The sequence below is a fragment of the Stomoxys calcitrans genome, chromosome 4 (genome assembly GCF_963082655.1).
Source record: "Stomoxys calcitrans chromosome 4, idStoCalc2.1, whole genome shotgun sequence".
NCBI lineage: Eukaryota > Metazoa > Arthropoda > Insecta > Diptera > Muscidae > Stomoxys > Stomoxys calcitrans.
The window spans coordinates 83504948-83529954 of record NC_081555.1 but is presented as its reverse complement, the minus strand read 5'-3'; the positions used below and the strand labels follow the sequence as shown (position 1 = coordinate 83529954).

At 40.0% G+C, this 25007-nt stretch overlaps 1 protein-coding gene across 1 annotated transcript in view; it reads left to right on the top strand.

Moving 5' to 3' along the window:
* Nucleotides 1-25007, top strand: part of LOC106091462 (uncharacterized) — a 110906-nt gene that overhangs the window by 58180 nt on the left and 27719 nt on the right. The window contains exon 2 of the mRNA XM_059368278.1: nt 16231-18747. Coding sequence (XP_059224261.1) covers nt 16677-18747 — 2071 coding nt within the window. The 5' untranslated portion in view covers nt 16231-16676. The remainder of the gene's footprint in view (nt 1-16230; nt 18748-25007) is intronic.

Sequence of the window (25007 nt, the reverse complement as noted above, 5' to 3'; positions counted from 1 at the left end):
GTAAAACTAAAGCTTTTAGGAACCGAACAAGGATAATCGAGAGACCGGTTTATATGTGAGCTATATCAGATTATATACTGATTAAGACCGCAAGCAAAATCTCAGTCATATTGGACAAAAATTACGGATTGCAAGGGCTCAAAAAGTCAAATCAGAAGATCAGTTTATATGGGAGCTATATGAGGTTATAGACCGAATTGAACCGTACTTGACACAGTTTTTAGAAGTCATACCAAAATACCACGTGCAAAATTGTAAATAAATTGGACAAAAATTACGGATTGTAAGGGCTCAAGAAGTCAATTCGGGAGATCGGTTTATATGGGAGCTATACCAGATTATAGACCGCTTCGGACCGTACTTGGCACAGCTATTGAAAGTCATAACAGAATACTAAGTGCAAAATTTCAGCGAAATCGGACGAAATTTGTGGCTTCCAGGTACTCAAGAATTCAAATCGTGAGATCGGTTTATATGGGAGCTATTTCAGATACTTGACCGATAAAGACTGTGCTTGGCACATTTGTAAGAAGTCATAACGAAACACTATGTGCAAAATTTCAGCCAAATCGGACAAAATTTGCGGTTTCCAGGGGTTAAAAAAGTGAAATCCGGAGCTCGGTTTATATGGGAGCTATTTCAGGTTATAGACCTGACTTTCACAGTTGTTGAAAGTCACAGCGAAACACTACATACAAAAATTGAGCCATATCGAATTAAAATTGTGGCTTCCACAGTCTCAAGTAGTCAAATCAGTTTATATGCAATTCCCAACGACATACATCAATTTATTTTTTGTTTGGAGTAGGGCACAAAAATGATGATAAATGATACACAAAAACAGATGTACATATTTATCAAATGTTTGCTCGGTTCTCCTCATTACTGCATATATAAAGAAATTTTCAAATCTGTATTTAAATTATTTACAAACTGAATATTAAAGTTAGTGAAGACGTGGCAACTCTGTACGGAAATGAGGGCTATATGTACAGATGAAAGGAAGTGTTTGTGTGCACGCACACACATTCACATACCGCCTTACGATATGGCATAGAACTCTACTCCACGTTCACTTGCACACGCATATTTGCAATTTCTAATTTAAGTTGTTCGGCAAGTTGAAATAAAGTCCTATAACAGCAAAAGCTTCTTTACTCGCTCTCCCTTATTCCAGTGATTTTGTGCATCAAAGTTGTTAAGTATAATAGACACACATACACACACACACACTCATATCGCCAACACATGAACACTTGCCAACATATTTGGCGGCGTAAGCCTAAACGCGCAATCATAAATAGTCGCATAATAAACCTGTCACAGGTATTCACTTGTTAAGCAGAAAGTCATAAAAGTTCTGGCAAAGACTGCGAATGGCAACGATTAAATGCCTAACATGAAAACATGCCAAATATTTCGCGCACCTCGTAAAGGACACTTAAATATATGAACATTCGTTGGAGGAAGTTTTGGGAATGTGTTGCAAAACTGTGGCATTGAAACAAATTACGATTCCAAAAATGCGAATGCCATCGAAATGTTAACAATGTACAAAAGCTAAAGAGCTTCGCAAAATGCAACATAGGGAGTTGAACATTGTCGAAATGAATTGATGCAAGTAAAAACGCAGTAAATTCGCCCTAATCGGGAGTTCGGTCTATATGGCAGCTATATATCAATATGGTCCGATCAGCACTTCAATTCAATTGTGGTATATGGTGGTAACTTATGAAGGAATAAAGGTAAACGCTTCAAATTTCGCAAAATAAATACCTCCCACTATTCAAAGTCGAGATTGTAAATGGTTCAATTCGGTCCATATTTTGATATTGATACTATAAGTCTCTCAAGGACAGCTACGATAGGGTTATATGTTATGCGGTTGATGATCTGCATCTGTTTCCAGTGGAGCAGCAGATCTAGAGCCCCGGAGAAGGTTTAGTGGTACTAGACAGTAACATGTGTTCTGCTTCTAAAACCTTGACTGGTGAAGACACCCGGTTAGAGTTATAAGGACAATGCCGAACCCGTTTTTTTTCGCATACCTATAATTTGCCTAGGCCATCAGCCTTCTCTGGCAAATCAATACGCTCTTAGAAGTTGGAATAATAAGAGGCCCATCGCTCTCAGATTTATTGAGAGGCATGGTGCGAATGATCGTAAGACACCGATAAAGAGAGAGACTCCGTTAATTAAGCTTGGAGATTCGCTGAACGCTCTATACTAAAGGCTACACCGCTAGATTCGGAAACTATACCGCAGTCAGCCAAAAGGTAGCGTTCACCTGGGTCGCATCCCATTCCCAAAAGAAATAAGGCGAACAATAGTAATATGAGTCCAATGACCTTTGCTACTGTCACTAAGGACAAGCGCTGCATACCCAGGAACAATTGGAGTGGGATAGTCAGGATGGACTGTCATCTGTATATTCCAATGTCTTTGAGGAATTACATGGCCTCCTCCAGTCTGCTACGATGCAAGTTGGTATTGGGGTCGATACAAACTAATTGCTTTTGGGGATCAACGCTCAATTGAAATGTACCGTTGCGCGTTAAAGAAGATAGGTGGGATCTGGATATTCAAAAGAATATTCCTTCTCGACCAATGGTACACCCTTGGATACCAGGGTACCAAGGATTCCCTGAGATCCTGAATCCATACATGGTAGACTAAGGGACTGCAACTCCATTCTTTCAACCACGAACAGGAAGATTGGATCAGGCTGATGGCGAATGGAGGCGTGAAGTATTCGTAACAAACTCTGGCTTTATCGCAGACCTCAACAACTCTGATGGAGTTGTGTTCAACGGATTCAACAAGTTGAAGCTGAAGTTTTATAGAAGCGGTGGGCTGCGGAATTTGCAGATGACTCAGCAGTTGCTGCTGAACACTTGCATGAGGAAATATCGACCACATCTCTAAAGTGTGGAGGATTGCAGGAAACCGATCGGAACAGGAAAGGAAGTCTTCAAAACGGTACCCGACAAGCCATGTGTGGGTAGGTCATCCGGTTGAATGGGGCTCAATGTGTGATCCAGCAGGGAGGCACAGGACCCAAAATGAACTTCGACAGCAGCAGCTAGTGAAGAATCTAAGGAGAAATCGTCCATACCGCAAGTATCCGCTGTCCTGAGGAAGAATGGTTCCACTGCTTTCTCAACTGCTAATGGATTCTTAAGGAAACTCATCATGACAAGATCGAACGAATCTTGTGAGGATGAACTCCTGGCGGACTAAGAAGCCGAGGTTTACTCAAAACTTGTGGAAATTCGAAATCCTGACTATGGTCCGGTTTCTGCAGAAAAATTTCCTCCATTGTAAAGCCGCTTAGGCGGCACTACAGGTCCTCCTGATGGCAGGGGGATTTAACGTGGAAGACACAAATCCTGTATTCTTGCAAAGAGTAGTCTCAATTAGTTTTCTTCTTCCGTCCCCAAGTATTGAAGATTCAGTAGTAGCCAGCCTTAATATAAATAAGTCACATTACTGGCTGGCTTCCCTATATATGGCACACGATTCGGAGATGCCGTCTTCAAACCATTAGTTGCTAGTTAAAGCCACTTCTGTAGGGAAAAAGTGCCTCATTGTAGGAAGTGATGCTAATGCACATCACCAGGTAGGCTTAAAAGAACTCAATGTTTCAAATTTCAGCGAAATCGGGTAATATATGAAGGTGTCATGGATTTTAGACCCGCCAGTTATATCCAAATATTGTCCGATTTGACTTGTTCAAGAACTTAACCTGCCTGTAGCAAAAGGACGTTTCTGAAGCAAATTTCAGCACAATATTTAATTTTTTGAAGACTGCAGAGAGATTACAACTGACGGACGGACAGACACAAGGACATCGTTACATTGTCTTAGGATTCTACAATGATCGAAAATGTATATACTTTGTAGGGTCGGAAATTGATATTTCGATAATCGGACGATCATATATATGCGAGCTATATAATTATCTGAGCCGATTTCGACCAAACTCTACAGATATTGTAGAAGTCATCGAGGAAAGCGTTGTGCAAAATTTTTTCGAAGATTGGCCAATAAATGTGCTTGCAGTGGCTCTAGTAGTGAAAATCAGACTACATGTATATATGAGAGTCTAAATCCGGACCGATTTCTTAATAATTCACAGTGACGTCGAGACTCAAGAGAAAATTCGTCCTGCCAAATTTTTAGGGAATCGGTTAACAAATGACCATTTTATTGCATTATCATTGCAAATCGGACGAACATATATATGGGAGCTACATCTAAATCTGTACCGATTTTGACCAAATTTCTTAGTTGGGGAAAGCATTGTACACAATTTTGGTAAGATTGGTTAATAAATGCGCTTACAGTGGCTCCAGTAGTGAAAATCGGGCGATATTTATATATATATATTAGCTGGACAGGGCCCGCTCCCCTGCACCTTCTATCATTTTCTGTTTCTATCTGAGCCCTATACTGGCACGGTCAGGAAAGTCCTTTTTGGGGGGTGCTGGTAAGGCCTTTCGGATATTTCGCCCCAATGTGGATATTAGGGAAATACTTATAATTTGAGCCCCATATTGTCATTATTGGTTTGTATATTCATTTAGTGAGATTTGGAGGTGGTGCGGCCCCTTGAGTATCCCAACCTAAATAAGGATACCAAATTTCTGTTTGAGTTATTATAGACAAACTAAATTTTAAATAGCCCCACCCATCTTCGAGATCTGGAGTTTTTGCAAATAAGATAAGGGGGGACTCTACTCATTATAGTTTGGATCTTAGATCTACTTCATACTCTTGGTTTTTGTGGTGCATTGGAGTAGCCAAACTCTTTGCCCCGAAAGTGGAAAGTGGATATCAGATTCATACTCTACTCTCAAAAATCAAATTTGAGTAACATAGTGCTATAGTCGCTATATATGTGTGGTTTAGGTGAGGCGTCTCTAAAACACTTGTCCATAAAACAGACATCAGATTTGAACCCCCTTAATTGTCACAATCCACAAATACGTCCATTTTAAGAGGTATCTGGGGTGAGGCGGCCACCCACGCACTTAGTCCTGAAAAATATCAGCATCGTGCTCACTCAAATTTTATTTATTTGAGACCCAATAGCCATTGGTTTAGGGGGAGTTTATGGGGTGGGACGTCCCTCAAACACTTGGCCTCAAAATTGGATATAAAATTCATTTTCTACTATCAAATGCCTATTATTTGAGCCCATTATTCCCATAGAAGGCAAACATGGCCAGTTTGAAAGGAATTTACAGGGCAAACCCTGAATTAATATCAGCATCGTTCTAGATCACGATTTTGTTTGGCCATTTAATGTCAAGCACTTTGAAGGTGGCTATCAAGATATTCAGGGCAACGGGTCTCGTTCAGATCCACATTAATAATTTAATACCCACCACCGACGGATGGGGGTAAATTCATTTTGTCATTCCGTTTGCAACACATCGAAATATCCATTTCCGACCCTATAAAGTATATATATTCTTGATCAGCGTATAAATCTAAGACGATCTAGACATGTCCGTCCGTCTGTCTGTTGAAATCACGCTACAGTCTTCAAAAATAGAGATATTGAGCTGAAACTTTGCACAGACTCTTTTTTTGTTCATAAGCAGGTTAAGTTCGGACTATATCTTGATATAGCCCCCATATAGACCGATCCGCCGATTTAGGGTCTTAGGACAATAAAACCCACATTTATTATCCGATTTTGCTGAAATTTGGGACAGTGAGTTGTGTTATGCCCTTCGACATCCTCCGTTAATTTAGCCCACATCGGTTCAGATTTGGATATAGCTGCCATATAGACCGACCGGCTTAGGTCGGTTCAGATTTGGATATAGCTGCCATTTAGACTGATCCTCCAATTTAGGGTCTTAGGCCCATAAAAGCCACTTTTATTATCCGATTTTGCGGAAATTTGGGGCAGTGAGTTGTGTTAGGCCCTTCAACATTCTCCCTCAATTTGGCTTAGATCGGTCCAGATTTGGATATAGCTGCCTAAAACCGATCTCTCGGTTTTAGGTTTTGGGGCCATAAAAATCGCATTTTTTGTCCGATGTTGCCGAAATTTGGGTCAAAGAGTTAAGTTAGGCCCCTCCAGATATTTCTGCAATTTGGTCTAGATCGATCAAGATTTGCATATAGCTGCCATATAGACCGATCTCTCGATTTAAATTCTTGGCCCCATAAAAGGCGCATTTTTTATCCGATTGCACTGAAATTTGACACATAAAAGGCGCATTTTTTATCCGATTGCACTGAAATTTGACACACTGACTTAGTTATGCTTTTCGACATCCGTGTCGTTTATAGTTCAGATCGGTTTATTTTAAGATATAACTACTAAAAAGACCAATATTTTGTTATACACAATTAAACAATGACTTGTACTTATCAGCATTTGGTCCAAATTGGATCATATTTCGATATAATTGTTATATGACATAAGATATGCAATTTTCACCGAATTTTGATGAAAGGTGGCTTACATATATACCCGAGGTGGTGGGTATCCAAAGTTCGGCCCGGCCGAACTTAACGCCTTTTTACTTGTTTTGTTTTGGTTATCTGCATTCAAAAACATATTTGAAAGCTACCACTTAGGACAACACATTATTAAATATCTGTAGGTCCTCCTATGTCTATCCCAATTTGTGGGTAAAAAGTGTACTCTACTACCAAAAACCTTTTATTGCTGTCATATTCTATCCTGATTGGCCTTCATACATTATTTTAAGTTTGGGTAGGATAGGAGGAGGGGGATTGCACTCTGACACGTTCTTTTATTTGAGTACAATATATTCTCGGTCGTCCTACAGTTTGGTGTTGTTTTGGGTGTTGTCTTTTTTTAAGACCCCGAAGACAAATTATTTCAGTGTATGTGATCCAAATTCTTGAATATCAATTAATGAATATCAATTAATTGAAAAAGGTTTAGTCTCTACGCGAAAAAAAGGCGATTGGACTGAAATGGCGACTTTCACTTTGTACAGAAATTAACATAGACAGACAGACACACGGACATAGCTAAATCAAATCAAAAAGTGATTCTGAGTCGATCGGTATACTTATCAATGGGTCTAACCCTCTTCCTTCTTGGTGTTACATACAAATGCACTTAGTTAAAATACCGTGTACCACAGAAGTGGTGTAGAGTATAAAAACGCATATTTAAGATATACACCTTAATAAAAATTTTGGACTAATTCCGCCCATAAACATAATGTGCATATTTTTCCGCTCTCTAGTATAACGAAAGAACTTTCAGCATTGTTTGCTTTAGTCGATAGTTACACAAGATCCACCCTTTATTTAACAATGTTTTGGCTGAGAGTGCCGACACGGCATAGTGTAGCTAATATAATTGTAGCTTAAATATTTCTCTCTATATTTTCTTCATCTGAGTAGGGTAAAGCCCTCCTCATTTAGTTTCGCCAGCTAAAACATACGCTCAAGAGAAACTTTTTCCACTGGGAATAAGTTTTTGCGTAATTTCCGTTAAAAGTTCGGTGTGGAAGTGGGGTGAATAAACTATTTTTCCGCTATCTTCAATTTATTTATTTATCTGTTTAACTTTTCCCTTCGCCACATTGCTCTCTTTTCCACCAGTGTGGTAGCAAACTTTTCTCAAATAAAAATGCTACACCTTTGGTAAAGACTTCGCAATCCAGCTGTGAAACTATTCCACAAGATGCATACTAACACTTATAAAAAGCATAGAGGAGGAATGGGAACTTTTTCCTATGGGTACAGGTATAAAATCAAAATAAAGGTTTGCCATAACATTCCCAGAAATATTTGTGTAGACCCATATAATAGTTCAGCAATCACATGAAGAGATTTGTAGCAGTCACAAGGATCTATGTACTTATTTTTTTAGCCACCTACAAGGGATGGGGTATATTTATTTTGTCATTCCGTTTGCAATATCCCTTTCCAACCCTAAGACGAGATTTTTACAACGACCAAGAATATATATATGTCCGTCCACCTGTTAGTCTGTGTGTTGAAATCACGCTACAGTCTTAAACAAGTAAAAGCGTGCTAAGTTCGGCCGAGCCGAATCTTATATACCCTCCACCATGGATCGCATTTGTCGAGTTCTTTTCCCGGCATCTCTTCTTAGGAAAAAAAAGGATATAAGAAAAGATTTGCTCTGCTATTAGAGCGATATCAAGATATGGTCCGGTTTGGACCACAATTAAATTATATGTTGGAGACCTGTGTAAAATGTCATCCAATTCGAATAAGATTTGCGCCCTTTGGGGGCTCAAGAAGTAAAATAGAGAGATCGATTTATATGGGAGCTGAATCGGGCTATATACTGATTCAGACCATAATAAACACGTATGTTAATGGTCGTGAGAGAATCCGTCGTACAAAATTTCAGGCAAATCGGATAATAATTGCGACCTCTAGAGGCTCAAGAAGTCAAGATCCCAGATCGGTTTATATGGCAGCTATATCAGGTTATGAACCGACTTGTACTTTATTTGACATAGTTGTTGAAAAAAAAAAAACAATAAAAGACGTCTTGAGAAATTTCAGCCAAATCGGATAGAAATTGCGCCCTCTAGAGGCTCAAGAAGTCAAGACCCAAGATCGGTTTATATGGCAGCTATATCAGGTTATGGACCGATTTGAACCATACTCGGCAACGTTGTTGGATATCATAACAAAACACGTCGTGCAAAATTTCATTCCAATCGGATAAGAATTGCGCACTCTAGAGGCTCAAGAAGTCAAGACCCAAGATCGGTTTATATGGCAGCTATATCAGGTTATGGACCGATTTGAACCATACTTGGCAAAGTTGTTGGATATCAAAACAAAACACGTCGTGCAAAATTTCATTCCAATCAAATAAGAATTGCGCCCTCTAGAGGCTCAAGAAGTCAAGAACCAAGATCGGTTTACTTGGCAGCTATATCAAAACATGGACCGATATGGCCCATTTACAATACCAACCGACCTACACTAATAAGATGTATTTGTATAATATAACCCCCATATAGAGCGATCCGCCGATTTAAGGTCTAAGGCCCATAAACCCACATTTATTACCCGATTTTTCTGAAATTTGGGATAGTTTGGTCTAGATCGGTCCAGCTTTGGTTATAGCTGGACCGATCTCTCGATCTAAGGTCTTGGGCCCATAAAAGGTACATTTATTGTCCGATTTCGATTATTTAAGAGTGTGAGTTGTGGTAATCCCCTCAATATCCTTCTTAAACATGGCCCAGATCGGTCCAGATTTTGATATAGCTGCCATATAAACCGATCTCTCGATTTAAGGTCTTGGACCCATAAAGGGTTCGTTTATTATTCAATATGTAAGGCTCTTCGACATCGGCGTCCTTTATGGTTCAGTTCGGTCCATATTTGGATATAGCTGCCAAAGAGACCAATATTGAACCAAATATAATAGTGACTTGTATTTATTAAACCATTCAATGTCCGTTCTGAATTTGGTCCATATTTGCATATAGCTGCTATGGGTGCATAACTAATGCATTTTTCTCCGGCTTATGATGAAAGGTGGTTTACATATATACTAGAGGTGGTGGTTTTCCAAATTTCTGCCCGGTCGAATATAATGCAGTTTTACTTGTTATACCCACCACCGCATGAAAGGGGGTATATTCATTTAGTCATTCCGTTTGCAACACATCGAAAAATCAATTTCCGACCCTACAAGGTATAAATATTTCGGATCGTCTTCAAATTCTAAGACGATTTAACGATGTCCGTGTGTCTGTCCGTCTATCCGACTGTACGTCTGTCCGTCCGTCTGTTCTAATCACTCTACAGCCTTCAAAAATTGAGATATTAAGCTGAAATTTGGCACAGATACGTCTTTTTGACGCACGCGCGGTTAAGTTCTTGAACGGGCTAGATTTGACCGTATTTGGATATAGCTGATATATAGACCGATTTTCTGATAAAGGGTCTAATGCGCATAAAAGCTTTAGTTTTAATCCGATTTTGCTGAAATTTGAAACAGTGAGTACTTTAAGGCTTCCCGACAACTGATCTAAATATTGTTTGGATTGGACTATATAAAGATATAGCTACCATATGGACCGATCTCCCGATAAAGGGTCTGACGACCGTAAAAGTTTTAATTATTACCCGATTTCGTGGAAATTCGCAACAGTGGGATATTTTAAGCCTCCCGACATCTGATCAAAATATGGATAAGATCGGTCCATATTTAGATATAGCTGCCTTAAAGGCCGATCTCCCGATAAAGGGTCCGAGGCCCATAAAAGCTGTATTTATTACCCGATTTCGTTTAAATTATAAAAAGTGGGTTATTTTAAGCCTCCCGACATCTAACGAAAATGTGGTTTAGATCGGACTTTATTTAGATATAGCTGTCATATAGGCCGATCTCCCGGTAAAGGGTCCGAGACCCATAAAAGCTTTATTTATTACCCGATTTCGCTGAAATTTAAAACAGTGGGTTATTGTAAGCCCCCCCACATCTGACGTAAATGTGGTTCATATCGGACTATATCAAGTTATAGCTGTCATATAGACCGATCTTCCCGATTTCGCAGAAATTTGAAAAAGTGAGTAGGTTAGGTCCTCCCAACATCCGACCTAAATATGGTTCTGGTTGGTGTATATTTAGATATAGCTGTCATATAGACCGATCTGTTGATAAGGGGACTGAAGCCCATAAAAACTTTATTTATTACTCTATTTCGCTGAAATTTTTAACAGTGAGATTTTCTGAACCTTCCGATATCCGACCTTAATATGGATCATATGGCTTTATATTTGGATATATCTGCCAATAAGACCAACATTTTGTTCTACAAAATTGAATAGTGACATGTATATTAGATCACTCAATGTCCGTGCCGAATTTGGGTGCTTAAGTTATCCGATTTTCACCAAATTGTGACGAAAGGGGGTTTACATATATACCCGTGGTGGTGGGTATCCAAAGTTCTTATACAAAGGCTTTTTGGTGTTATACGAACTAGCAGAATATATCGTCTACAAATATTTTGATTGACGAAAATTAAAACATACTTTTTCTTACAACTACTATTTTCCAAGTTCAAATCGAAATCGCTTTCACAATTGAAAAAGTTTAATTTTAAACAACAATGTTTCAAAAATATTTAGCAACTTTAGACCAGCATTGGGAATACAACAAACCTGTTACAAATCCTTCACAATTAAGTTGTAGAAATCTAACTCCAAGTTACGAAGAACAGAAACGTGCATATCTTTCAAAGTTTAATGAACCATAAGTGTAAATTGAAGTTCCTGCATTGGTCTGATTATATATTTTGGTATCTTTACGCAATGCCTAGCAACATTTTCTGGGTTTACGGTGGCAACATTCAAATAAAAATTTCCAACATTTCATTACTGAATTGTGCAAAAGCATTATACAAGGGATAAACTTTTAATGGCATTTAAATGTAGCAAAACTTTGTTGCACAATGTATTCTATGCTTTCATATACGTATCTCTTGCTTTCAGAGAATCTTGGAGGAGAGTTTTGTCAGTTTCCCGAAAAGTTTTTCATGGGGCCAAAAACATCAACATTTCAATGGGTTTCCTATGAAGTTTTGCATGTTTGAGCAACGAGTTGTAGATGAAGAGTTTCGGCAATTTTCCCCTTTTTGTTATTTGATTTAACGCAGGTTTGCTGTTTTCAATTCCTATCGCACGTATTCGGCTTGTTTAGGAAAATGGATAAACCAAATGTGAAATTAACAAAATATTCAATATTAACTACAATTCTCAATTGCTAAAATAAGTTTTTAACTAGTCATTTAGCGCTGGAATTGCATTTTAACAGAACAGGTCTCACTGCACCAAATTTCAGCGAAATTGGGCAATATATGTTCCCTTTATAGGTCCAAGACTTTAGATCGGGAGATCGGTGTGTATGGCAGCTATATCTAAATATAGACCGATTTGGGCCATATTGAACACGAATGTCGGAAAGCCTAATAGAGCCCACTGTGTCAAATTTCAGCGAAAACGAACCATGAACGTGCTTTTATGGTGACAAGATCTTAAATCGGGAGAACGCGTACATATGGCAGATATACTCAAATCTGTGTCATATTGAACGGGAATGTCGAGGAGCCTAACACAACTTGTGCTAAATTTCATCAAAATCGGTTAATAAACGAATCTTTTATGGATCCAAAACCTTAAATCTTGAGACCGGTCTATATGGCGGTTATATTTAAAAACCGGTCTGGGCCAAAATGAACAAGGATGTCGAGGGGCCTAACACAACTCACTGTGCCAAATTTCAGCTAAATCGGACATAAATGCGGCTTTAATGGGCCAAAGTTTAAGCCTTAAGGCAGTTATTTCGAAATATAGACCGGTCTGCGCCATACTCGGTAATGTAATTTATTATGCCTGATTTCAGCAAAATCGGTTAAAAAATTAACCTTTAATGGGCCTAAGACTTAAATCAGGAGATGGGTATTTATGGCAGCTATATCCAAATCAAGACAAAATTGAAATCACTGTTTAAAATTTCATGGGTCCAAAACATTAAATGTTGAGATCGGTCTATATGGCAGCTATATTCAAACCTGAACCGGTCTGCGCCAAAATGAACATGGATGTCGAGGGGCCTAACACAACTCACTGTACCGAATTTCAGCTAAATTGAACATAAATGCGGCCTTAATGGCCCAAAGCCTTAAGCCTTGAGATCGGTTTATATAGCAGCTATACCCAAATCTAAACTTATCTGGGCCAAACTATGGACCGGCACCCAAACTCCACCCAAGCGGAGTAAGGAGGAATGAAAGGGCAGATGATTTGGCGATGAAGGCCAGAGGTCTGCGTCAATTAACTTGGTTAACTCGACGCAGTCCGATTTAAGGGCGTGGACGACGAATACGCATGCAACACTGTGGAACAGCGAAACGGTCGGAAGGACGGCAAAAATCCTACGGGGGGATCCAGCTCGTGGGAAGACGAGGCTATTACTGCAAAGGAAATATAGAAGTACAGGAAAGCTATTGGTATCATAACGGGACACATAGGACTACGAGCTCACTTACGTAAACTTGGTGCGGCAAGTGATAGTATGTGTAGGGCATGCGGAGAAGACGATGAGACGTTGGAACATCACCTCTGTCATTGCCCGGCTTTCGCGTCGAACAGATACCGGCACTTAGGGGGGACACTACACCAGACATGAACCAACTAAGAGAAGTGGCATAGAAAACAATGAAGGATTTTTTAAGTAGCAAGTAAGTTCCAACTTAAAATTTTCTTTTTCGAAGTTATTTTTAGTTTTTAGAGCGCACAACAAGCCGTTTACTGGCTTAGGTATATGTCCATAGTGGTATGGGGCGGATTAATATCTGCACGCTATTTTCAACCTAACCTAAACAAGGATATCGAGTGGCCTAACACAACTCACTGTCCCGAGTTTCAGCTAAATTGGATAATAAATGCGACTTTGATAGGCCAAAGCTTTTAATCGTGAGATCGGTCTATATGGCAGCTATATCCAAATCTGAACCAATCTGAGCCTAATAGGAGAGGGATTTCGAGAGGCCTAACGCAACTCACTGTCCACAATTTCAGTAAAATTATGGGCCGAAAGCCTTAAATCGTGAGATCGGTGTATATGGCAGCTATATTCAAATCTGAACCGATCTGGGTCAAATTGAGCAAGGATGTCGGGAAGACTTACAGAAGATAAGTCCGACATAGCCGAACTTAACCAGGCTATGGATAAAGAAAGAATCTGTGCAAAGTTTCAGCTCAATATCTGAGGCAGACGGACGGACTTGGGTAGGTCGTCTTATATTTCTACGACGATCAAAAAAATATATACCTTATAGGGTCGGAAATGGATATTTCGATGTGTTGCAAAGGGAATGACGAAATGATTCCTTCGTTGATTAGTATAACAAATTGTTGGAAAAGGTATCTATACCAAGTAAGAGCATGATAAGTTCGGCCGGGCCGAATCTTATATACCCTCCACCATGGATCGCATTTGTCGAGTTCTTTTCCCTATTTCGCTCCCTGCTATTAGAGCGATATCAAGATATGGTTCGGTTTGGACCACAATTATATTAAATGTTGGAGACCTGTGTAAAATGTCACCCAATTCGAATGAGAATTGCGCCCTTTGGGTGCTCAAGAAGTAAAATAGAGAGATCGACTTATATGAGAGCTGTATCAGGCTATGGAGGCCACTGTAGCCCAGAGGTTAGTATGTCCGCCTATGGCGCTGAACGTCTGGGTTCGAATCCTGGAGAGACCATTAGAAAAAATGTTCAGCGGTGGTTTCCCCTCCTAATGCTGGCAACATTTGTGAGGTACTATGCCATGTAAAACTTCTCTCCAAAGAGGTGTCGCACTGCGGCACGCCGTTCGGACTCGTCTATAAAAAGGAGTCCCCTTATCATTGAACATAAAACATAAATCCGACTGCACTCATTGATATGAGAGAAGTTTGCCCCTGTTACTTAGTGGAATGTTCATGGGCAAAATTTGTAATTTGTATCAGGCTATAGACCGATTCAGACCATAATAAACACGTATGTTGACGTTCATGAGAGGATCCGTCGTACAAAATTTCAGGCATATCGGATAATAATTGCGACCTCTAGGGGTCAAGAAGTCAAGATCCCAGATCGGTTTATATGGCAGCTATATCAGGTTATGAACCCATTTGAACCTTATTTGACACAGTTGTTGAAAGTAAGAATAAAATACGTCATGCAAAATTTCATTCCAATCGGATAAGAATTGCACCCTCTAGAGGCTCTACAAGCCAAGATCCAAGATCGGTTTATATGACAGCTATATCAGGTTATGAACCGATTTTAACCATCCTTGACACAGTTACTGGATATCATAACAAAATACTTCGTTCAAAAATTCATTCAAATCGAATAAGAATTGCGCCCTCTAGAGGCTCAGAAAGTCAAGACCCAAGATCGGTTTATATGACAGCTATATGAGTTTATAGACCGATTTGAACCATACTTAGCACAGTTGTTGGAAGTCATAATAAAGCACGTCGTGCAAAATTTCATTCCAAACGGATAAGAATTGCGCACTCTAGATGCTCAAGAAGTAAGGACCCAAGATCGGATTATATGGCAGCTATATCAAAACATGGAGTGATTTTAACCATACTCGGCGCAGTTGTTGGAAGTTATAATAAAACACGTCGTGCAAAATTTCATGACAATCGGATAAGAATTGCGCACTCTAGAGGCTCAAGAATTCAAGACGCAAGATCGGTTGATATGGCAGCTTTATCAGGTTATGGACCGATTTGAACAATACTTGGCACAGTTGTTGGATATCATAACGAAACACGTTGTGCAAAATTTCATTCCAATCGGATAAGAATTGCGCACTCTAGATGCTCAAGAAGTAAAGACCCAAGATCGGTTCATATGGCAGTTATATCAAAACATGGACCAATATGGCCCATTTACAATCCTAACAGACCTACATTAATAGGAAGTATTTGTGCAAAATTTCAAGCGGCTAGCTTTACTCCTTCGTAAGTTAGCGTGCTTTCGACAGACAGACGGACGGACATGGCTAGATCGACATAAAATGTCATGACGATCAAGAATATATATACTTTATGGGGTCTCAGACGATTATTTCGAGTAGTCAGAAACAGAATGACGAAATTAGTATACCCCATCTTATGGTGGTGGGCATTAAAATATATTTGGTAAAAAATATTGAAAATTTAAATAAAACTTTTCACAAAATTTAGCTTATTAATTATATCTTAATATTGATGTACCATTTGGGAATGTTTTAAAGAAATACAATTTTGACAACATTTTGCACAGAAATAAAATTTTGGCCAAAATTTTTTTAAAGAAATGAATTTAAAATTTAGCTGATTCGGTATATTGGCAAGGTGCCTTTTGTATTTAGCTTAGCTTAATCATCCAAAATGGTTTAATGTTAATACCTAGGCACAACATAAAAAATGTGATAATGGTTTGATAAATTTTTCATTCCATTCATATTGTAATGTCTAACCCTCATACCAGTTGAAAGCCATTTATAAGTTCCCTAATCTGCTGTGGACTGAAAAGCATGCCCAGCAAGACTACAGATGAAACAAGCCCTTGCTACTAATTTTCGAATAAAACATAAATTATTTATTCTAACATCTTTGAGAACTACCAGGAGCCAACCGAACTAACCTAACGATGCCTTATTTCCATTTATTTTCAGTGTGGTTCCATGCCGCTGTCTCTGCCTGTCATTGTGCCAACATTAACGAAACCGCAAGCAATACGTCGTTGAAAATAGACAAATTGTTTTTCCGAAACGACCTTCGACCAGGGGGACGAACGAAGGAGAAAAGCCAACAGACAAGCTAAACAAAAACAACATCGTCATCATACTCATCGTCATCCTGCTTAACCTAGACGGGGTGAACAAATTTTAAATGAAAAAGCAGCAAAGAGTAAGACTAACAGAGTTATTAGGAGGACCACCAAGGAGGAAACCACAAAATTTAGAGCTGCCATCCACCAAGCCAACACGACCACCCTCAGTGCCCGGAGTGCAACGTAAGCGCCAGCGACAACGACTAAGACGACAACAACGGTGGCCACAATTGTCAACGTGACTGATGTCAGCAAGAAAGTGATAAAGGCGCTTCAAAGTCTAAAAACATGAGAAACAAGCGCAATAAAATACAGCTTAAGCGACACCAACAGCAACAGCAGGAGCAAGAGCAGCAGTCACCAACACCACTGTACCAAAAGCGATTACTCAGGCGTCACTGTGAGCCGAAGCGTAAACCACCAAGCAACATTCCATCTGTGAATTTTCAACTAAACCCGCAGCAAAAACATTGGTCTGGGCAAAAATTTGAAATATTTGTGAAAAGTCGACGAAAACAGGAACCACTGCCAAAGCCAGAATCAAATATCCCGCCATTGCCAACCTCCACGAAAAAGGAAACAGAAATTCCATACAGCGGGGTCCCGGTCAACAACAGTCTCTATTGGAAACGGTTTTTGCAGCATACCCCCAACTCCTTATCACCATTCGGCTGGCTCTGGCGGTTGGTTGTGGTCTTTACGCTGCTTTGTGAAATGCCTCCCCTGGTATCTGCCGACTGGCTAATGGATTGCGGCGATTGTCATTGCAAATGGAATTCCGGCAAGAAAACCGCTGACTGCAAAAATCTTACCCTCTCCTCGGTGCCGGAGAATCTCAGCAATGAGGTGCAGGTGCTGGACTTGTCATTGAATCGCATTGTCTATTTGGAGGAGAATGCCTTCCTCACCGCGGACCTCACCAATCTGCATAAGCTGTACATACGCAATAGCTCGTTGCAGCACATTGACCCGCGCACCTTTACCCAGCTGGAAATTCTCATTGAATTGGATTTGTCGAATAATTTGCTGAGAGTTTTGCAGGCCAATGTTTTTGCCCGCTTGGTCAAAGTACGAGCCATAGTCTTGAATGGCAATCAGCTGGAAGCATTGGGTGATGGAATTTTTCAAAATTTAAAATATCTCCACAAAATCGAGTTGAAGGACAATCGCCTGGTGAAGATTGCCAACCAGGTTTTTGTGAATGTTCCGCTGCTCTCGCAAATCTACATGAACAACAATCGCCTGAGTTTTTTGCGCAAGGAAAGCTTTGAATATATTAAACGTTTAACAGCTCTCTCCTTGGATGGCAATCCCTGGAACTGCACCTGTGAGTTGCAGATCTTTCGTGACTTTGTTTTGAGGCGGAATCTCTACACTCCACCCACGGCCTGCTACTATCCAGCGCAGCTGAGAGGTATGCTCTGGATTGAGGACCAGCCCGAGGCCTTTGCCTGCAAGCCACGCATCATATTTCCTGCCAAAGGGGCTTCCATCAATACCTCCAAGGAAAATGTTACTCTGGTGTGTCGAGTCCATGCCTCGGCCAATACCCACATTGCTTGGGATTATAATAAGCAAGTCTATCGCAGTACCAGCTCCAATGGCCAACAACAGTCGCCACAACAACAACAAAGGGTCTTCATACAAATCATTCAAGATGATCAGTCTAAGGAGAAGGAATTCGGCCGCAATGTCTACATATCACGCCTCACCATTTTGGGTGCGGAAAAGTCAGACGAGGGTACCTACACTTGCATTGCCGAAAATGCCGGAGGCAAAGACTCCGTCCAAATGAGTCTGCTGGTGCAAAAGCCCAATGCACGCGATATGCTGCAAGGCAATTTGGCTGCGGTCATCTCGCTAATGGCTTTGGGTCTTTTGAGTGTTTCGATTTTCCTGGCCATGGTCACCTGTTGCATTTATAAGCGCTTTATAGCCTCGACGGCATCACATCACCATCGCCACCACCACCTCGATTTAAGTGGCAATGATCCGTTGACATCTCATGGCACAGTTGTGGCCAATCATGGTACCACCAATGTGGTGGCTGGCAATACGGACGTCATGCTGGGTGTCGTCAACGGCATGGTTGTTGATGGAGGCGACACCATGAAGTATAAGAAACACCAACAAACGTCGATTAATGGCGGCAGTACCATAATTAAAGATAAATATACCGAACTTCTAAAACATAATAGTGGCAATGGAGGTATGGACCTGAGCGGCGGTGGACCAGGTGTGGGTGATGTTATGGGCACTGGAAATTCGCCCCTAATGGAGAGTGGCGGCAAGAAGGCAGTAAGCTGTGATGTGCAACTAGGTCAAATGGAGAAAAAGTACTATGAGCATAACAATGATGGTAAGTACATGAATGTGTGAGGGTGCGTTTGTGTGTTGGCGCTCCACTATGACCGAAAGCCAGTCAAAAGGACCACTGCCACAGCCACTAAAACCATTCACAACATAAACATCTCGCAAAATCATTCTCCATTTAAAATGTATGGTTATATGTAGGAATAAATGAATGAACTACGCCCCATGGCGTAGTGGTAAAGGCCTGTTTTTACAGAGGCGGCTTAACGCCAAAAAAAAAGATAGTTCCACGCTGCAAACTTGTTTGATATGCCGATGCAAATGTTGGTTTATCCATTTGGGTATTCAAAGAAAAGTGGAATTTTTTAAATGATGTTTATTTCATTATAAAGAGGAAGGTATGCAGTTAATAATAATGAACATGCTAAAAGGCATTAAGTTCGGCAGGGGTGAAATTTCGATACCCATCCCCTAGGATGTAAAGCACATTTCGTCATAATCCAGTGTAAAATGCCTAATTTATGCACCTGTAGCAGGTATATCGAAATATGGTCTGATTTGGACCGAATTCGGCACGGAAATTGAGTGGTCTAATGAGTATAAGTTATTGTTCAATTTGAAGAGCAAAATATCGGCCTTTTTGGCAGCTATATCTAAATATAGACCGATCTAAACCATATAGGACACGGATGTCGGACAGTAAATGCGCCTTTTATAGGCCCAAGAACTTAAATCGAGAGATCGGTCTATATGTCAGCTTTATCCAAATCTGGACCGCTCGGACTCAAACTGCAGAACGATGTCGAGCGGCACAACACAACTCACTGATCTAAAATATCGGCGACATCGGACCATAAATGCGCATTTTATGGGCCCAAAACTTCAAATCGACAGATCAGTGTATATGGAAGCTATATCTAAATCTGGACCGATCGGGACCAAACAACTTATTGTCCCAAATTTCGAATACATCGGCGATAAATGCCCCTTTGGTAGACCCAAGACATTAAGTCGGGAGATCGGTCTATATGGCAGCCATATACAATTCTGGTTCAATCTGGGCCAAATTGAAGAAGGATGTCGAGTGGCCTAACACAATTCGCTGTCCCAGCAAAATCGGATAATAAATGTGGCTTTTATGGACCTCAGACTTTAAATCGCCGGATCGGTCTATATAGAGGCTATATCAAGATATAGTCTGATATAGCCCATCTACGAATTTAACCTGCCTATGGACAAAAAAAGGAATCTGTGCAAAGTTTCAGCTCATTATCTCTATTTTTAAAGGCAGTCGCGTGATTTCAATAAATATATACTTAACTAGCTTACCCGGGCCCTCTCCGCTGCGCCTTCTTTTACTTTATATGGAATAAAAGTTTCCTTGGAATATTTATTTTCGACAATTAAAGAGCTTTTAGTGAAATACAATGCTACGAATAAAGTTTATCGCTTGACTAATTGTTTAACAATATAAGTGCCTTTGTCCGAATCCCATATGAAGGTGAACTCCATTCTTAAAAACTTTATTTCAGCCCCTACTCTCATGATATCTGATTTAGGGGTGTTTTCGGGGATGAGGTGGTCCCACTGGCACTTGGCTCTAAAAAAATATCAGCATCATGCTCCTCTTTCAAAAACCATTTATTTGAACCCCATATTGCCATTGGCTTAAGAGGAGTTTACAGGATGAGGCGTCCCCCAAACACATGGCTCCAAAATAGGTTATAAAATTCGTTTTTCGCTCTGGGAAAGGGGTGATGCACTTAATACATGGTCCTACATTTGGATATCAAATTCGTATTCTACTCCCAAATATCTTTATTTGAGCCCCAGTTTGCGATGGTCACTAAAAAATCGCTGCTTGTGGGGTATTTTGGGAAAGGGGCTGACCCCCAGAAAATTGGTCTAGAAAGTGAGTATCAATTCTTGTTCTACCCTCAAAAACCATTCATTGAAGCTCCACATTGACATGGTCGGTAAATATGCCCGATTTAGGGGTGTTTTGGGGAATGGGGTGATCCCCCAAACACTAAGCCCGGAAAATATATCAGCAACGTGCTCTATTCTCATATATCTATATATCATTTATTTGAACCCCATATTGCCATTGCCCTCAAAATAGGATATCAAATTCGTTTTCAAATCTCATTTAAACTCCTTATTGCAAAAGTCAGCAAATATGTCCGGTTTTGGGTAAAGGCCCTAAAAACTATGAATATTAATATGAGCAAATACGGCCTATTTGGGGGTTGTTCCGGTGGTGGGACGTCCGCTAGACAGTTGGCCCCTAATGTTGATATCAGATACGTGGTCTACGCTCACATACCTTTAATTTGAGCCCCATATTTTCATAGTCGGCAAACATGATCGACTTGGGGGTGTTTTAGGGATGGGCGGCCACTCAGTGAGTTGGCCTTGAAAATATATATCGGTTTCGTGTTCCACTCTAAAAACCCTCTTTTTTGAGCCTCATATTGCAAAAGTCAGCAAATACTTACTATTTGGGTGGTGTTGTGGAGGTGGGGTGGCCCCGTAGACATTCTTCCCAAATATTGATATCAGATTCGTGCTTTACTCCCAAAGAACTTTCAGTTGAGTCCCATATGGGTATGGTCGTAAATTTGTCCCCTTTGGGGGATGTTTTAGGGGAGAGGCGGCCCCTCAAACACTTGGTTCCATATTTGGACATCATATTCTAATTCTACACTCAATTACCTTTTATTTAAGCCCCATATTCCTATGGTCAGTAAATAAGTCCTGTTTGGGGAGTGTTTTGCGGCTTGTAAGGACTCAAGATGTCAAGTCGAGATATCAGTTTATATGGGAGCTATACGCGGTTATAGACCTATTTGAACCCTCCTTAGCACAATTGTTGAAAGTCGTAACAAAACACTACATGCAAAATTTCAGCCAAATCGGACAAATATTGCGGCTTGTACGGGCTCGAGAAGTCAAATCGGGAGATCGGTTTATATGAGAGCTAAATATCCGGTTATTGATCGATTTGAACCGTACTAAGCACAGTTGTTGGAAGTCATACCAGAACAGAGCATGCACAATTTCAGTCAAATCGGACAAAAGTTGGGGATTGTTAGGGCTCAAGAAGTCAAATCGGGACTTCGGATTATATGGGTTATGGAACAATTTGAACCGTACTTAGCACAGTTGTTGCAAGTTACAACAGGACACACGAAAAATTTTATCGAAATCGGACAAAAATTGCTGCTTCCAGGGGCTCAAGAAGTCAGATCGGGAGATTGTTTTATATGGAAGCTATATCTAAATGGGAGCTATATCAAAATCGATATGACCCATTTACAAACGCCAACGACCTACATCAATATTAAGAATCTGTGCAAAGTTCAAGTGACTAGGTTTACGCGTTCGACCTCTATCGTGATTTCGACAGACGGGCGGACGAACATTTCGAGGTGTTACCAACGGATTGACTTGATTAGTATACTCCCATCCTATGAACGTAGAATACGTAGAAAGTAGGATAGCGTTCCAAGTGCCTCGATCTTCTGCGCTCATTCTAAAATCTCTGACACCAAGTTTCGAGGTGTTTCCCAACACTTAATCTTTCCATCGGGCTTTTGGTCGTTCCGGTTTGCGTGTACCACCGTGTTTGCCTTTAAAAGACTTCCTTGCTGGAGCTTCTTCATCCGTTGTATTTTGATGCGTGTAACTAGCTATCGTCGTCATACAGCTTATTGTTCATACGTCGCCTATATTCTCCATTATCGTAAACTGGTCCATATATTTTTTCGAAGAATCTTTCTCTCAAATACTCCAAGCACTGCCTCATCTGCTTTCTCAAGTACCCATGCTTCAGAACCATATAACAACACGGGTAGTGTCAGTGTCTTTTATAGTGCAATCTCCGTCTGTCGAGAGATGGCCTTGTTTCTAAACTGCTTAACTGGTGTCATTCGTTTCGGTTACGGCAGTGCCGAGGTAGATAAAGTTTCTGACTGTCTCAAAGTTGTGATTCCCAACTTTCTCCAATTATATCTATTCTCCGAATTAGAAATTGTAGAGTAGATATAGTGAATTATGTAATCGGCTCCACCCGACTCTTGATATCAAATAAAAATTTAGTTTTCAGTGTAGAACCGAGTTAGAGTATCCCACACTAGGGGGCAGGACCCCACAAGTTCCAACAAGGCGGCAATGTAAGAGTACTTTGAGACACTTCCCACAATAGTCATAGAAAAGGCCTATGAATACTCTGTTTGCGCTGCCGAGCACATGCATTAAATTTACAAACACATTCACACACAAACAAAACTACGCAGGCACAATGGCAATATGGAGTTGATGTTGAGTTTTCCTTTCAGCTCTGCTACAGCCCAACAAGGATACATAAACAAATAATTTTCTTTGAATTCTTGGAAATACTCAGAGCATGATAAATGCTGCTTCCGAGTCCAAAGCAATTTAAAATTTAATTAAAGTTCGAAATAATATCAGAGAATACTTAAATATCAAAGACTAAATATTACAAAAGAGTCTTGTTGGACTTTCGAGCTAAATATTTGTTTATTCCCACAAAGCTTTTTAAAAGATCAAATATTTTAGTTTCTGACTGACAAAACTGAATCAAATAACTAAATGCCTTTTGAGATGGCATGAGTACACCGAAAAGATGGTAGAAATGGTTTAAGAAGAGACGAATAATAATATAGGTTGTAAACATAAAGATGAATTTCTTTGAAAAATAACATTTGTTTCGAAGAATAGCAAGTAAAAGTATGCTAAGTTCGGCCAGACCGAATCTTGGGAATAATAAAAATTTAATAAAAATAAAATATAAAAATAAAAAATAAAATAAAATATTAAAAAAATATATTTTGGTTGATGGGCATCATTTTATTCTACATACTATTAGGAATCGAACAAGGATAATCGAGAGATCAGTTTACGTGTAAACTATATCAGGTTATGGACGTCCGTCTGTCGAAATCACGATAACGGTCAAAATCGTAAAGCTAGCCACTTGAACAGATACTTAATATTGATGTAGATCGTTGGGGATTACAAATGGGCCATATCAGTTCTGATTTTGATATAGCGCCCATATAAACCGATCCCCGGTTTGACTTCTTGTGCCCCTGGAAGCTGCTTTAACATACACTTAATATTAATGTAGGTCATTGGGGATTGCAAATGAGCCATATCGGTTCAGATTTAGATATATGTAAACCGATCTTCCGAAGCAGTAACTTTTGTGCGATTTGGCTGACATTTTCCATGTAGTGTTATTTTATGACTTCCAACATCTGTGCCTAATACGGCCCAAATCGGTATATAACCAGATATACCTGCCATATAAACTGAACTTGCGATTTGATTTCATGAGCCCCTGGAAGCCAGAATTTTTGTCCGATTTAGCTGAAATTTTCCATGTGGTGTTCTGTTATGACTTCCAATAACTGCGCCAAAGTACGGTCAAAATCGGTCAAGAGCCTGATATAGCTCCAATATAAACCGATCGCCCAATTTGACTTCTTGAGCCCTTATAAGCCACAATTTATATCCAATTTGCATGTAATCTTTTGTTATGAAAACTGTGCCAAGTACGGTCAGAATCGGTCTATAACCTGATATAGCTCCTATATAAAGCGATCTTACGATTTGACTTCTTAAGACCTTACAAGCTTCAATTGTTGTCCGATTAGGCTGACATTTTGCATGGAGTGTTTTGTTACGACTTCCAACAACTGTGCTAAATACGGCAAATCAATCTGTAACCTGATATAGCTCCCATGTAAACCGGTCTCTCGATCATGCTTGTTCGGTTCCTAGAAGCTTTAATTTTTGCTGGTTTGACAGAAGTTTGGTATGTAGAATAAAATTATGCCCTACAACTTAATTGTTATACGCACTACCATTGGGTGGGGGTATACTAACCTAATAATAATCTGCGACACCATCTAGCCATGTCCGTCCGTCCGTCTGTCGACATCACGATAGCGGTCGAACGCGTAAAGCTAGCCTATTAAAATATTGCACATATACTTTATATTGATGAAGGTCATTGGGAATTGCAAATGGGTCATACCGGTTCAGATTTGGATATAGCTCCCATATAAAACGATCTCCCGATTTGACTCCTTGAGCCCCTGGAAGCAGAAATTTTCATTCGATTTGGCTAAACATTTTTATATAGTGTTTTGTTATGATTTTCAATAACTGTGCCAAGTACGGTCCAAATCTAACTATAACCTGATATAGCTCCCATATAAACCGATCTCCCGATTTGTCTTCTTGAGCCCCTGGAAATTACAAATTTCGTCTGATTTG